Below are 11,314 nucleotides of genomic sequence, written 5' to 3'. Positions count from 1 at the left end.
TGGTCTAACCTGTATTTTCTTGCTCTTTAATGTCACTTTTTTATTTTTATTTTTGCTTTTACTATGTGCGTCTGACTTACGGGTCTTTTCTTCAAGGTGTTTTGTGTGTTTTTTGTTTTTCTGTGTTGATAGTTCTTGTAAGGACAAATAACACAGTGGTTCCTCGATGGTTAGTTTATATTTGTAGTAGGTTCTGTGTGCGTTTACTGTTTTATTAAGTCTCTTTATGGACAGTTTAAGACATTTTGTGTCTCTTTGTAGTCATTTTAAGTAGTTTTGTAGTGGTTTTGTGTCACTTTATGATAATTTTAAGTGGGTTTGTGTCTCTTTGTAGTGCTTTTGTGTCTCTTTACGGCCATTTACGTAGTTTTGTAGTAGGTTTGTGTCTCTTTATGATAATTTTAAGTACTTTTTTAGTGGTTTTATGTTTCTTTACAATCATTTTAAGTAGTTTTGTGTCTCTTTGTGGTAGTTGTTTCTACTCTCCTTTGTATGTCTTACACAGGTGTTCTCTTCAAGATGTTTTGTGGGTTTTTTCGTTGTGTTTTTATAGTTCTAAGTTTGTTGGTGTGTGTGTTTTTTTTTAAAATAGAGTTCATTTTGTAGTGAGTTTTGTTTCTTGATCATTTTAAGTCTTTTTGTAGTTGGTTCTGTGTTGTTTACTGTTGCTTTATGACTTTTTGTCTCTTCATGGTAGTTTTAAGAAGTTTTGTGGTGGTTTTGTGTCTCTTTACGGTCATTTTTCTACTGTCCTTTGTGTATTTTACTTTATATTTGGTACGGGTCTTTTTTTCAAGGTGTTTTGTGTGGTTTTTATTGTGTCTTTATAGTCCTGAGACAAACTGAGTGTGTTTTTCTTTAGAGTGGATTTCATTAAGTAGTGAGTTTTGTTTCTTGGTGGACATTTTAAGTGTTTTTGTAGTAGATTGTGTGTGTTTTTGTGTCTTCATAGTCATTTTGAACCTTTTTTGCGTAATTCAAGGTGTTTTTGTAGTGTTTTTAAGGCTCTTTGTAGTCTTTCTGATCTGTTTGTGTGTCTTTATACTTATTTTGACTCTATTGTAATTGTTTTATGTCATTTTAATCTTAACCAAATTCTTTAAAACATCTTTAACCTGGAACACAACCTGATATTTCTGGACCACAGATGATCTCACACATTATCTGATCAACCCTCAAGTCAATAATAATGATAATAAAATCTCCCAAAATCTAATCTTATGTTATGTAACAACACACAGTTATAATCTACCTGCTCCGCAGCCTGAAACAAATCTACATGAGCACGTTGCTGAAGATCTAGTAAAGTTAATTTGAGTCATTTATTTTTTCTTGCGGTGATTTTGTGTCTTTTTGTCTCGTTTGTCTCCGTGACTATGTTGTTTGTTGTTGTTGAACCCTGTTTGACTAAATTTTACATCTCCTTGAAGCGGTTTTGCGTCTCTTTTTAGCTCAATTCGCTCTTCGACCATGTAGTTGTTGTGTAAATAAATATCAATAATTACACAAATCGTAAACTTAGTCATTTTTTTTTTATTTAACGTATTTTCTTCAAATCCATAACTACAACATTTCCGACAGTCCCTGAAGGGGCCACGCACGTTGACGGTGTAAGGAAAACGTGCTGCGTCATCACTCTGCGACACATCAACGCGCAGTTTTGAGCTGTGTTACTCGGCAAATAGTGACAACAAAACTTTTCAGGCAGAATTTGGCGAGTTTTTGTGGATGCATTCTGATAATTGTGACTTAAATTCTTAATTTAAAACATTTATCTTGACTCTTGTGGAAACAACAGCGTTGAACAAAAGCTGCGAGAGTCCGCATCATCTGGCATGTGTCAGAAACATCCCGACTGGATCCTGTCATATTAAACACCTGGTGACTTTGAATATTGTAGTTTGAGCTCTTGTGGATTCCAGGATGAATGAAGGAGGTGAGTTTTTGTTGTCGTGTGTCACGGTTCTTGTCTCGGGTTGTGGTCGGGGACGTTAACCGGGTCTCGGGGTGTCCCCGGTTTCAGAGCTGGTGGAGTATTTCAGGGCTCAGATGAGGAAGGACCCGGACATGGCCTCAGCTGTGGCCGCTATCCGCACCCTGCTGGAGTTCCTCAAGAGAGACAAAGGTGCGTTTAAACCTGTCTCCATCCTCTACACATCCACCTGTGTCTGGTCTTTATTCTATGTCCTCTTCCTCCATCTTCTCCTCTTCTTCCTTTTCATTATCTCCTTCCTCCACCTCCTTTTCCTCTTATTCCTATGTCTCCTTTTCTTCCCTCGCCTCCTCCTCTTCTTCCTTTTCATTATCTCCCTCCTCCTCCTCCTCCTTCTCCCCCTATATCCCACCCACTGAGAGGAGCCAGGTTATCAGCATCATTAACGTCACCTGTCAGTGGTCATAATGTTATGGCTGTCTTTGAACCCCACATGGACGTCTCCCGTCTCTTGGTTCCTCAGGTGAGACCATCCTGGGTCTGAGGGAGAGTCTGATGTCGGCCACCGACTGTCTGATGGGGGTCGACTCCTCGGTGGCCGTGTCCTCAGGGGGGGAGCTCTTCCTGCGCTTCATCAGCCTCACGTCCCTGGAGCAACAGGTCAGTGAACGCACCATCAGCCACGTCTGCTCACATAGATCTGTCTCTGTTCATTATTCATTTTTGGACATTTACTGTCCTTTTATGGTCATTTTGTGTCTTATTTTTTGTTTCTTTAATCGGTGTGTGTTTGGTTCCTCGTTTCCAGGACCTGTCTCGCTGTAAGAAGGTGATGGAGGAGCGAGGAGAACTTTTCCTGGAGAAGATCTCCATGTCCAGGGCCAAAGTGGCCAAGCTGTGTCACACCTTCATCAAAGATGGCGCCGTGAGTTCACGTCCTGTCACACTTCCTTCTCTCTCTCTCTCTCTGTGAACGCCGGCGCATTCATTCTTCCCTCCGTCTTCCCTCTTTTAGAAAATACTGACCCACTCGTTCTCCAGAGTCGTCCTCAGAGTCCTGGAACGAGCCGCCGCCGAGAAGAAACGCTTCTTTGTTTACGTGACGGAGTCTCAGCCGGACGCCGCTGGGTGAGTGGACACTGAGAACTCTAGGAGACTTTTATTCTGAAAAGACTCACTGGACTTTTACAGTAGAACTTTTATTCTTAAAGGACTCACTGGACTTTTATAGTAGTAGACTTTTATTTTGAAAGGACCCACTGGACTTTATAGTGGTAGACTCTTATTTTGGAAGGACCCACTGGACTTTTATAGTAGTAGACTTTTATTCTGAAATGGCTCACTGGACTTTTACAGTAGTAGACTTTTATTCTGAAAGGACACACTGGACTTTTACAGTAGTAGACTTTTATTCTGAAAGGACACACTGGACTTTTATAGTAGTGAACTTTTATTCTGAAAGGCCTCACTGGACTTTTAGAGTAGTAGACTTCTATTTTGAAAGGACACACTGGACTTTTATAGTAATAGACCCTTATTCTGAAAGGACTCACTGGACTTTTATAGTAGTAGACTTTTATTCTGAAAGGACACACTGGACTTGTATAGTAGTGGACTCTAATTCTAAAAGGACACACTGGACTTTTACAGTGGTAGACTTTTATTCTGAAAGGACACACTGGACTTTTATAGTAGTGAACTTTTATTCTGAAAGGCCTCACTGGACTTTTAGAGTAGTAGACTTCTATTTTGAAAGGACACACTGGACTTTTATAGTAATAGACCCTTATTCTGAAAGGACTCACTGGACTTTTATAGTAGTCGACTTTTATTCTGAAAGGCCTCACTGGACTTTTACAGTAGTAGACTTTTATTCTGAAAGGACACACTGGACTTTTACAGTAGTAGACTTTTATTCTGAAAGGACACACTGGACTTGTATAGTAGTGGACTCTAATTCTAAAAGGACACACTGGACTTTTACAGTGGTAGACTTTTATTCTGAAAGGACACACTGAACTTGTATAGTAGTAGACTCTTATTCTGAAAGGACACACTGGACTTTTAGGTAGTGGACTTTTATTCTAAAATGACTTACTGGACTTTTATAGTAGTAGACTCTTATTCTGAAAGGCCTCACTGACCCGTCTCTTTGTTCAGACAACAAATGGCCGAGGCCCTGAAGAAACTCAATGTTCCAGTAACAGTCGTCCTGGACGCAGCCGTCGGGTAAATAACGTTTGGTTTTATTATTGTATAGACAATTAATAAGAAGAATTTTAATTAACTAATTAATTAATTAATTAATTTGCAGGTACGTCTTGGAGAAAGTGGATCTGGTTATCGTTGGAGCAGAAGGAGTCGTGGAGAGCGGAGGAATCATTAACAAGGTGCGTTCCAGGAAATAGTCGGGACCCTGTTTCTCCTCTTTATTTTTCTCCTTTTCACGTTTTATTCTCCTCCTCTTCATCAATTTGATGCAAACTCTCATCACCTGAGTCCCCCGTCTCCATGGTAACGGCTCTCCTCCCTCTTCCTCCCACCCTCCAGATCGGTACCTATCAGATGGCCGTCTGCTCCAAAGCTCATAATAAACCCTTCTACGTCGTGGCCGAGAGTTTTAAATTCGTGCGTCTGTATCCGCTCAACCAGCAGGACGTCCCAGATAAATTCAAGGTATTTTGTATTTTATTCTGTTTTTATTTATTTTATTTGTGAGTTATTTTATTTACAAGTGTTTTTTCCTCAGTACAAAGCCGACACCCTGAAGACGGTGCAGAACCTGTCGGAGGAGCATCCGATGATCGACTACACGCCTCCCTCCCTCATCACCCTCCTCTTCACCGACCTGGGCGTCCTCACCCCGTCGGCCGTTAGCGACGAACTCATCAAACTTTATTTATAACGTCTCAAATAAAAAAAAAAGTCACAGATTTATTTCCTCTGTTATGATTCTGTTTTGTGTTTTGCCTTTGGTCCGTGACTCGTTATCTGGCTCTCAAAGTCCTCCTCGCTGATTTGACCTTTCTTTAGCTTCTTGAGGAGACGAGTGTCGCTTAGAAGCTCGTTCATGTCTTCATCGTCCACGTCGGAGCCCTGGAGACACAAAAAAGTCGTTAAAAAATACTCTAAACATCTGTTCGTCTTGTTTCATGTGTGACTGAAAGTACCTCGTTGTGCTTCCTCTTGGCCGCCACCTTCTTCCTCCGCTCCTTCTTGGTCTTCTGTTTGGACCAGGCCTTGTTCTTTATGAAGTTCCTCTTAGGAAACGGCGTCTTCTCTTTGTCTTTCTGCTCCGCCAGCATCTTGCGTCTCTGCTTCTCCCTGTTCTTGTCCTTGTAGCGGATGGTGTCCGTGTCCACCCCCGCCTCCTTGAAGTCGGGAAACGTCTTTCCCTTCAGCTCGGGCATCCTCGGGAGGCGAAGGAGCGCGAAGCCTCGGGCCAGAGCGGCAAAGTCCAGATCTACACAATAATAAAAATAAAAAACATGTCAAAGAATTTAAACCAAACCGACATCGACAAAGATCCAGAGGGTCTGGATCAAGAAGATGCACTTGAATGCACAACAAGCTTCAAGCACAGGAAGCTAGGAATAGCTACTATTAACTGTAAGGCTAGGAAGCTAGGAGGAGCTACTGTAAGTCACCCAGGAAGGCTAGGCTAGAAAGCTTGGAATAGCAACTATTAGCTGAGAGGCTAGGAAGCTAGAGGAGCTACTGTTAAGTCAGGAAGATAGGAAGCTAGGAATAGCTATTATTAGCTGGGAGGCTCGGAATAGCTAGTATTAGCTGGGAGGCTAAGAAGCTAGGAGGAGCTCATTAGTTCAGAGGCTAGGAAGCTAGGAGGAGCCACTGTTAGCTTAAAGGCTAGGAAGCTAGAGAAGCTACTGTTAGTCGGGAGGCAAGGAAGCTAGGAGGAGCTAGTATTAGTTGAGAGGCTAGGATGCTAGGAATAACTACTATTAGCTGGGAGACTAGGAAGCTAGGAGGAGCTAGTTAGCTTGGCCTGAATCATGCTAATAAGATAAAACTTTATTTAAACCCTTTGGGGAAATTCAAACACTGCAGCAACACAAGTCAAGAAGAGCACGAGAAAGAAAACTAGAGACCAAAGACATAAAGTGATAAAAGTTGTGGATAAAGTGACGGAAAAAAAAATGTCTGATGGCATCGGGCACAAAGGAGCGTCTGATTCGTTGGTTCTACAGTTTGTTCTGTGGTTCTTTAAGCCACAGACGTTCACAAAGATTCAACACCAGCAAACTGTCGCCCTTCATCCAGGCATCACATCCTTTAGATCCGTCTCAAACTTAAAATACCAAACGGTTTCTTTCTTTTTTTCTTTCACCTTTGACCCTGAAGATGAGGCTACACTCGTGTTTGGCGTAGCCCTGGACGTACGAGACGAAGGCCCTCATCCCTCGCTCGAACATGGCGCGGTCCTCCAGAGCCATGGCCTTCACTTTGGGCAGCACGTCCACCACGTCGGTTATCGGCGGCATCTTCTGGAGCGGGCACTGAAAAAAAGGACGACGACGGAGGGCGTCGTTAACTCACAGGCTACGTTAGAAATTAGTCTTTCAAAGCGTCCTGAAGGTTTATTTCTCGCTCTGAACTCACCTTCTGGTTGATGGACAGGAAGTTGACGTACGATTCCTCCATCGGCAGCAGGAAGACCAGGGCGTTGCCGTGGTTACCGATGCGAGCCGTGCGCCCGCACCGATGCACAAACGCACTGAGGGGAAACAAAGGCAAACGACAAGGTAAATAGGATGCGCCGCTGTAAATAAATAGTCCCCTTTAAACTTAATTTTGAATGATATGATAGATTCAGTCGTGTCTGTTCGTGTCACCTGGCGCTGCTCGGGGGGTCGTACTGCAGCACCCAGTGAACGTCGGGGATGTCGATGCCTCTGGCCATGACGTCCGTACAAACCAAGATCCCACTGCAACGCGACGCCAACACAAAACATTAGGTTCTTTGGTTCGTGCACGTAATAAATAAAAACTTTTTATCGCCATGAGTTACGCTTTCTACACACAAACCGCTCAGTTTCACCTTTTCAGGGCCCGAAAGTCGGCGAAGATGCTGTTGCGTTTATTCTTCATCTTGCCGTGGATGCAGCGGACGGTGACTTTCTTCACCAGCGTCTCCAGAGCTCGACCGTAGTATTCGACACACGCACACGTGCTGCAGACAACAAGCAAACACACTAACGTACATGTACTGGACCTTGATCTGCAAACTACATCCCACATCACACCTTTTTCTAAAGTCAAATATTAAAAAGATCAAATCAACTCCAAGATGCCTCCTGCCCGGGGTCCCCAGACTGTCTGGAAACAGCCCAACACGTTAAAGTACGATATAGATAATATCTAACTTTCTCTACCACTTTAGGAATCGCCGACCATCCACCAATAATGTCACGAGCCACAGTACAGTAAGATCATGTCAATAGTGATATATATCGTTGATAAGAACGTGACTGAGCTTCATTTCCCTTCTAACGTCGGCCAGTTTAACAAACCTGAAGAAGACCAGGTGCTTCTGGTGCTTGTGTTGCCGTAGAAACGTCACCAGGTTGTTGAACTTCTCGTCCGTTCTGCAAATCTGAAACGTGAGAAGGTTTGTGTTTGTGTCGTTGTTACCCTTTTTTTTTAATTTTCTGGTAGTTTGGGCATGACGGGACGACAGAACTCACGGTGTAGTAGTTGGAGAGTCTGGACGGGGTCTTCTGGGAGGCGGCGACGGCGGCCAGGCCTTTCTCTTTGACGGTGATCCGGACGGGGTTCCTGAGGCCGGCCCTCACCAGCTTCTCCAGCTCCTGCGTCTGAGTGGCTGAGAACAAGCCTGTGCGCCTCTGTTTGGGCAGGAAGCCCAAGATGGTGTTCAGGCTGGAAAAAAACAGACAGTGGTAAGACAGAAGCTACTCTGTCCACTGATGTAAAGCCTCACGTATCTGAAGCTAACCTGATAGCCTTGGCTAGCTACCAAAAATGTGAGTTTCACAATCAGCATGTCGGCATTTCTTCAAATAATTCATTAAATCCAAAAATAGCCGACAACAAATATAACTGATGTTGTTTTTGAGCCAATCCACATGATTCTCCATCAACTGTGCACCACGTGGTGACTTGCCTGACAGAGTCGTGTAACCCAATTTTGCACACAGTCCTTTGCTTCTATCTAGTGGGCGGCTCATGAACAAAATCCAATCATCGTATATAGAAAGGGACCTTTTCAGAAAGATGTAACATCGGCCTTTGAGATTAGAGTGAAATGCGTGAACAGGAGGAGATATCCATATTTTTCTGGATTCTATAATGTGCACAAAGGTTGAACTGTGTGTATGTTGCCTCTTGTAGTGGGAATCAGTGGTATTTTGCAGCCAGATTCCTTTTGCAGAGGTTAAAACACCACTTTAGGTTCTTTGGTTTTATCCAAATGTCCAAAACAAGAGTCGGTCTGGTTCTATTTTTACTCAAACTTTTGTAGAATATCTGAGCGTCTTCTGTGAACTCTCGGTCCAGTTGGTCCAGTTCTAGTCAAGACGTTGCTCAATGAGTTCAGTTCGTGATATCATCGCTATCAGGGTGTTTCCTGCCGTCTAACCCAGAAGAACTTTTAAGCGAGTGATTCCACACCTGGCCTCGAAGCCCATGTCGAGCAGCCTGTCGGCCTCGTCCAGAACCAGAACATCCAGACTCTTGACTGAGCTCGCCAGGTCCAGACCGTCGGACTTCCTCCTGAACATGTCCTCCAGTCGGCCCGGCGTCGCGATCACGATGTTCGCCCTGAAAACACAGAGGCACGAATAAATGCAAGTCGTCCACCAGGGGATAGAACTAAACTAACTAAAATCCAAACGTACCCCTGCTCCTTGAACTTCTCCACGTCCTCTATCGGGTTAGTACCACCGATCAGTAAAATCTGCCTGTAAACAAACAAAAAAAAAAGTTTGATCCTTGGGCACAAACAGAAAACAGCTTTCTAACATTTCCAGCCTGACGAAGGAAATCAAATCAATTCAGGAAAGATTCGCCTCAGAGCTGTTTGAAAGGTTTAAGAGTGACTCTTTAAATGTCTCATAATCTGAGCTCATCTTAATTAATCGATCTACATCCTGCTGCGACTTTCTACTCACGTAAACTGTGGAAACTTCTCTATGAACTGTCCCATCACCTCACTGATCTGCAGGGCCAGTTCTCTCGTGGGGGTGACCACCAGGGCCCCGACCTGCACAAAACACGATTAAAGCTTTGACAATTAAGTCCAGAAGGCCACACATGAAGTCTTTGTGTTCAACAAATGTTTTAAGTCTCACCTGCATCTTCTTCAGCTTCTCTTCTCGCTTCAGGAGCAGCTCTATGATTGGAATGACGAACGCCAGCGTCTTCCCACTCCCAGTTATCTGCAGTGAAGCAGTGATAATAAACCAGAATAGTTCTTTAATGCAGCTTCTCCCACATAGCTAATAACTCAACCTGTCAGACCTTTAGAAGTTTACGAAAATTCACACAATTAACTCAGATGATTTATGTTTTCAAAGGTAAATATTCACTAAATGCATTAATATCTGCCTGTAATTCTGAATCCTGTACTGTATCTGTTATTATTTGATCTATATTAGAATAATTTCCACCTTTGAAGAATTTCTACTTTAATTGAAAATGTATTAAAATAAAACCAATCGAGATTGAGCACATTAGGATATTATATAATTTAATTTGACTTGATTTTATATTTAAAAGTATTATGTTTTATATAATATTACTTATTTAATTTATTGTTATTTATTGTTTTTTATATGTACTTTTTGAAAACAATAAAATGGAGGCTATATTAAGAAATATTCACAAGAAATATACATTTGCTGTATCCAGATTTCAACTTATTTTTAACTTTTTATTAGATTTATATTTCATTAATAAATGGTTTTCACAGATTTTCTTCATTGTTCATTAAAATATTGAAAACGTCATTACTCTGCTATTTTGCGTATTCGTACTGTAAAATAGGTTATGAATAGTTTTTTGAAAGGAAGTATTTCCATGACACTTTTTGTCTTCGGTAAATTTGATACACAAAGAGTACATTTTGTGAATGAAAGGGAGCAGAAAGAAGAATAATAATCTTATTATAATTTGCCCCTTTACCCCAAAAATCAATTTACAAAGAACTTAAATTAAAAAAACAAGAACACAATATGCAGCAAAATAATGATAATGAAACAAGATTAACTAAAATAGGTATCGGCCAACACTGACTTTAGTTCCCAATACACAACTCCATCATACAAAACAAAATCAAATGTTTTGAGACCTTTCATGATTACACAATAGATAGGACATCAAACCAACTATTTTAAGTACAGTATAGGTAGTTTTTATTATTATTATTACTCCTCCATTTAAAATTGTGGTCAATAATAAAAAGCAAAATCTCGTCCTTCACGGAGCTCCATAAATAAACCATGTACTGGGGGAACTCACCGCCTCTGCAGCCACGTCCTTGTTGCTCATGAACAGCGGAATACACGCAGACTACGAGAGGAAAAACAAAAATAAATCACTTTCTGCGTTTAGTGGAGACTGATGAGACGCCGCTGCTGTTATTTTTACGTTTTAAATTTACCTGAACAGGTGTCATATGTGTGAACTTCAGCTCGTGGAGCGTCTCTAAAATCCTCTCGTTGAGTTTAACAGGTAAACTGTCCCACGTCCCGTCCGTCGTATTGTCCATGTTGTCACCTAAACATGAAACACGAGTTTTAAGCTTTAAACTCTCAGCGAGATTTTAGCCACTCACACACGCTGCTCTGATATCCCTGTGCGCTGGTGTTTACCCGTCGGGTGGGAACTGAAGCTTTCAGACGTCAATCGTTCCGCATCACCGTGTTGTTATTATAATTTTATTCTTTATTATTAGTTCTTTTTTCTTTTTTTTTATCTTTACCTCGCCCTTAACACACTAAATTACTATATTAAATGTTTTGTCTAATTAAAGTTAAAATTAGAAACATAGTCATTTAAATTAAAGTACCAGAATCAAAAAAATACAATTTGTGTATTAAATGTATGGAGGACCTCGAGTGCCATGAAAAAGTAATTAAAGCATTTCGTTAATTGAAGTATACAAGTACGTTTATTTGTTAATCTGTCAGTAGAAAGTAAAGGAAGTACAGTTAATGCAATGTGATAGACAGGAAGTGGGGTTAATAAATCAGTGTTAAGTGATTAATTAACATTATATGAATAATAAAGGGAGAAGGGGGAGAAAAAACAAATATTAACTGTCAGTTAATTAAAATAACCTTGGAAAGTTTGGGGTTGATGCAATATGTTAGTAAAGAAAAGCGGGACAGGGGGTTAAAGGGG

General features: G+C 41.4%; 2 protein-coding genes across 2 annotated transcripts; one reads left to right on the top strand and one right to left on the bottom strand.

The window, feature by feature from the left end:
* Positions 1 to 1,623: 1,623 nt before the first annotated feature.
* On the top strand, positions 1,624 to 4,870 carry eif2b1 (eukaryotic translation initiation factor 2B, subunit 1 alpha). Its single transcript, XM_047570611.1, has 9 exons — positions 1,624 to 1,936; positions 2,024 to 2,125; positions 2,457 to 2,593; positions 2,742 to 2,858; positions 2,949 to 3,061; positions 4,094 to 4,162; positions 4,248 to 4,323; positions 4,484 to 4,609; positions 4,683 to 4,870. The coding sequence occupies exons 1-9, from the start codon at positions 1,924 to 1,926 to the stop codon at positions 4,836 to 4,838; spliced, it is 909 nt and encodes a 302-aa protein (XP_047426567.1). The 5' UTR covers positions 1,624 to 1,923; the 3' UTR covers positions 4,839 to 4,870.
* On the bottom strand, positions 4,852 to 10,805 carry ddx55 (DEAD (Asp-Glu-Ala-Asp) box polypeptide 55). Its single transcript, XM_047570610.1, has 14 exons — positions 10,572 to 10,805; positions 10,430 to 10,480; positions 9,262 to 9,348; positions 9,082 to 9,173; positions 8,809 to 8,871; positions 8,582 to 8,731; positions 7,639 to 7,831; positions 7,465 to 7,547; positions 6,993 to 7,124; positions 6,787 to 6,879; positions 6,554 to 6,668; positions 6,282 to 6,450; positions 5,104 to 5,396; positions 4,852 to 5,029 (listed from the first exon to the last, which is right to left on the bottom strand). The coding sequence occupies exons 1-14, from the start codon at positions 10,677 to 10,679 to the stop codon at positions 4,880 to 4,882; spliced, it is 1,779 nt and encodes a 592-aa protein (XP_047426566.1). The 5' UTR covers positions 10,680 to 10,805; the 3' UTR covers positions 4,852 to 4,879.
* Positions 10,806 to 11,314: the final 509 nt, after the last annotated feature.

The sequence above is a fragment of the Mugil cephalus genome, chromosome 19 (assembly GCF_022458985.1).
Source record: "Mugil cephalus isolate CIBA_MC_2020 chromosome 19, CIBA_Mcephalus_1.1, whole genome shotgun sequence".
NCBI classification, from domain to species: domain Eukaryota; kingdom Metazoa; phylum Chordata; class Actinopteri; order Mugiliformes; family Mugilidae; genus Mugil; species Mugil cephalus.
This window is presented reverse-complemented; position numbering and strand designations above follow the sequence as displayed.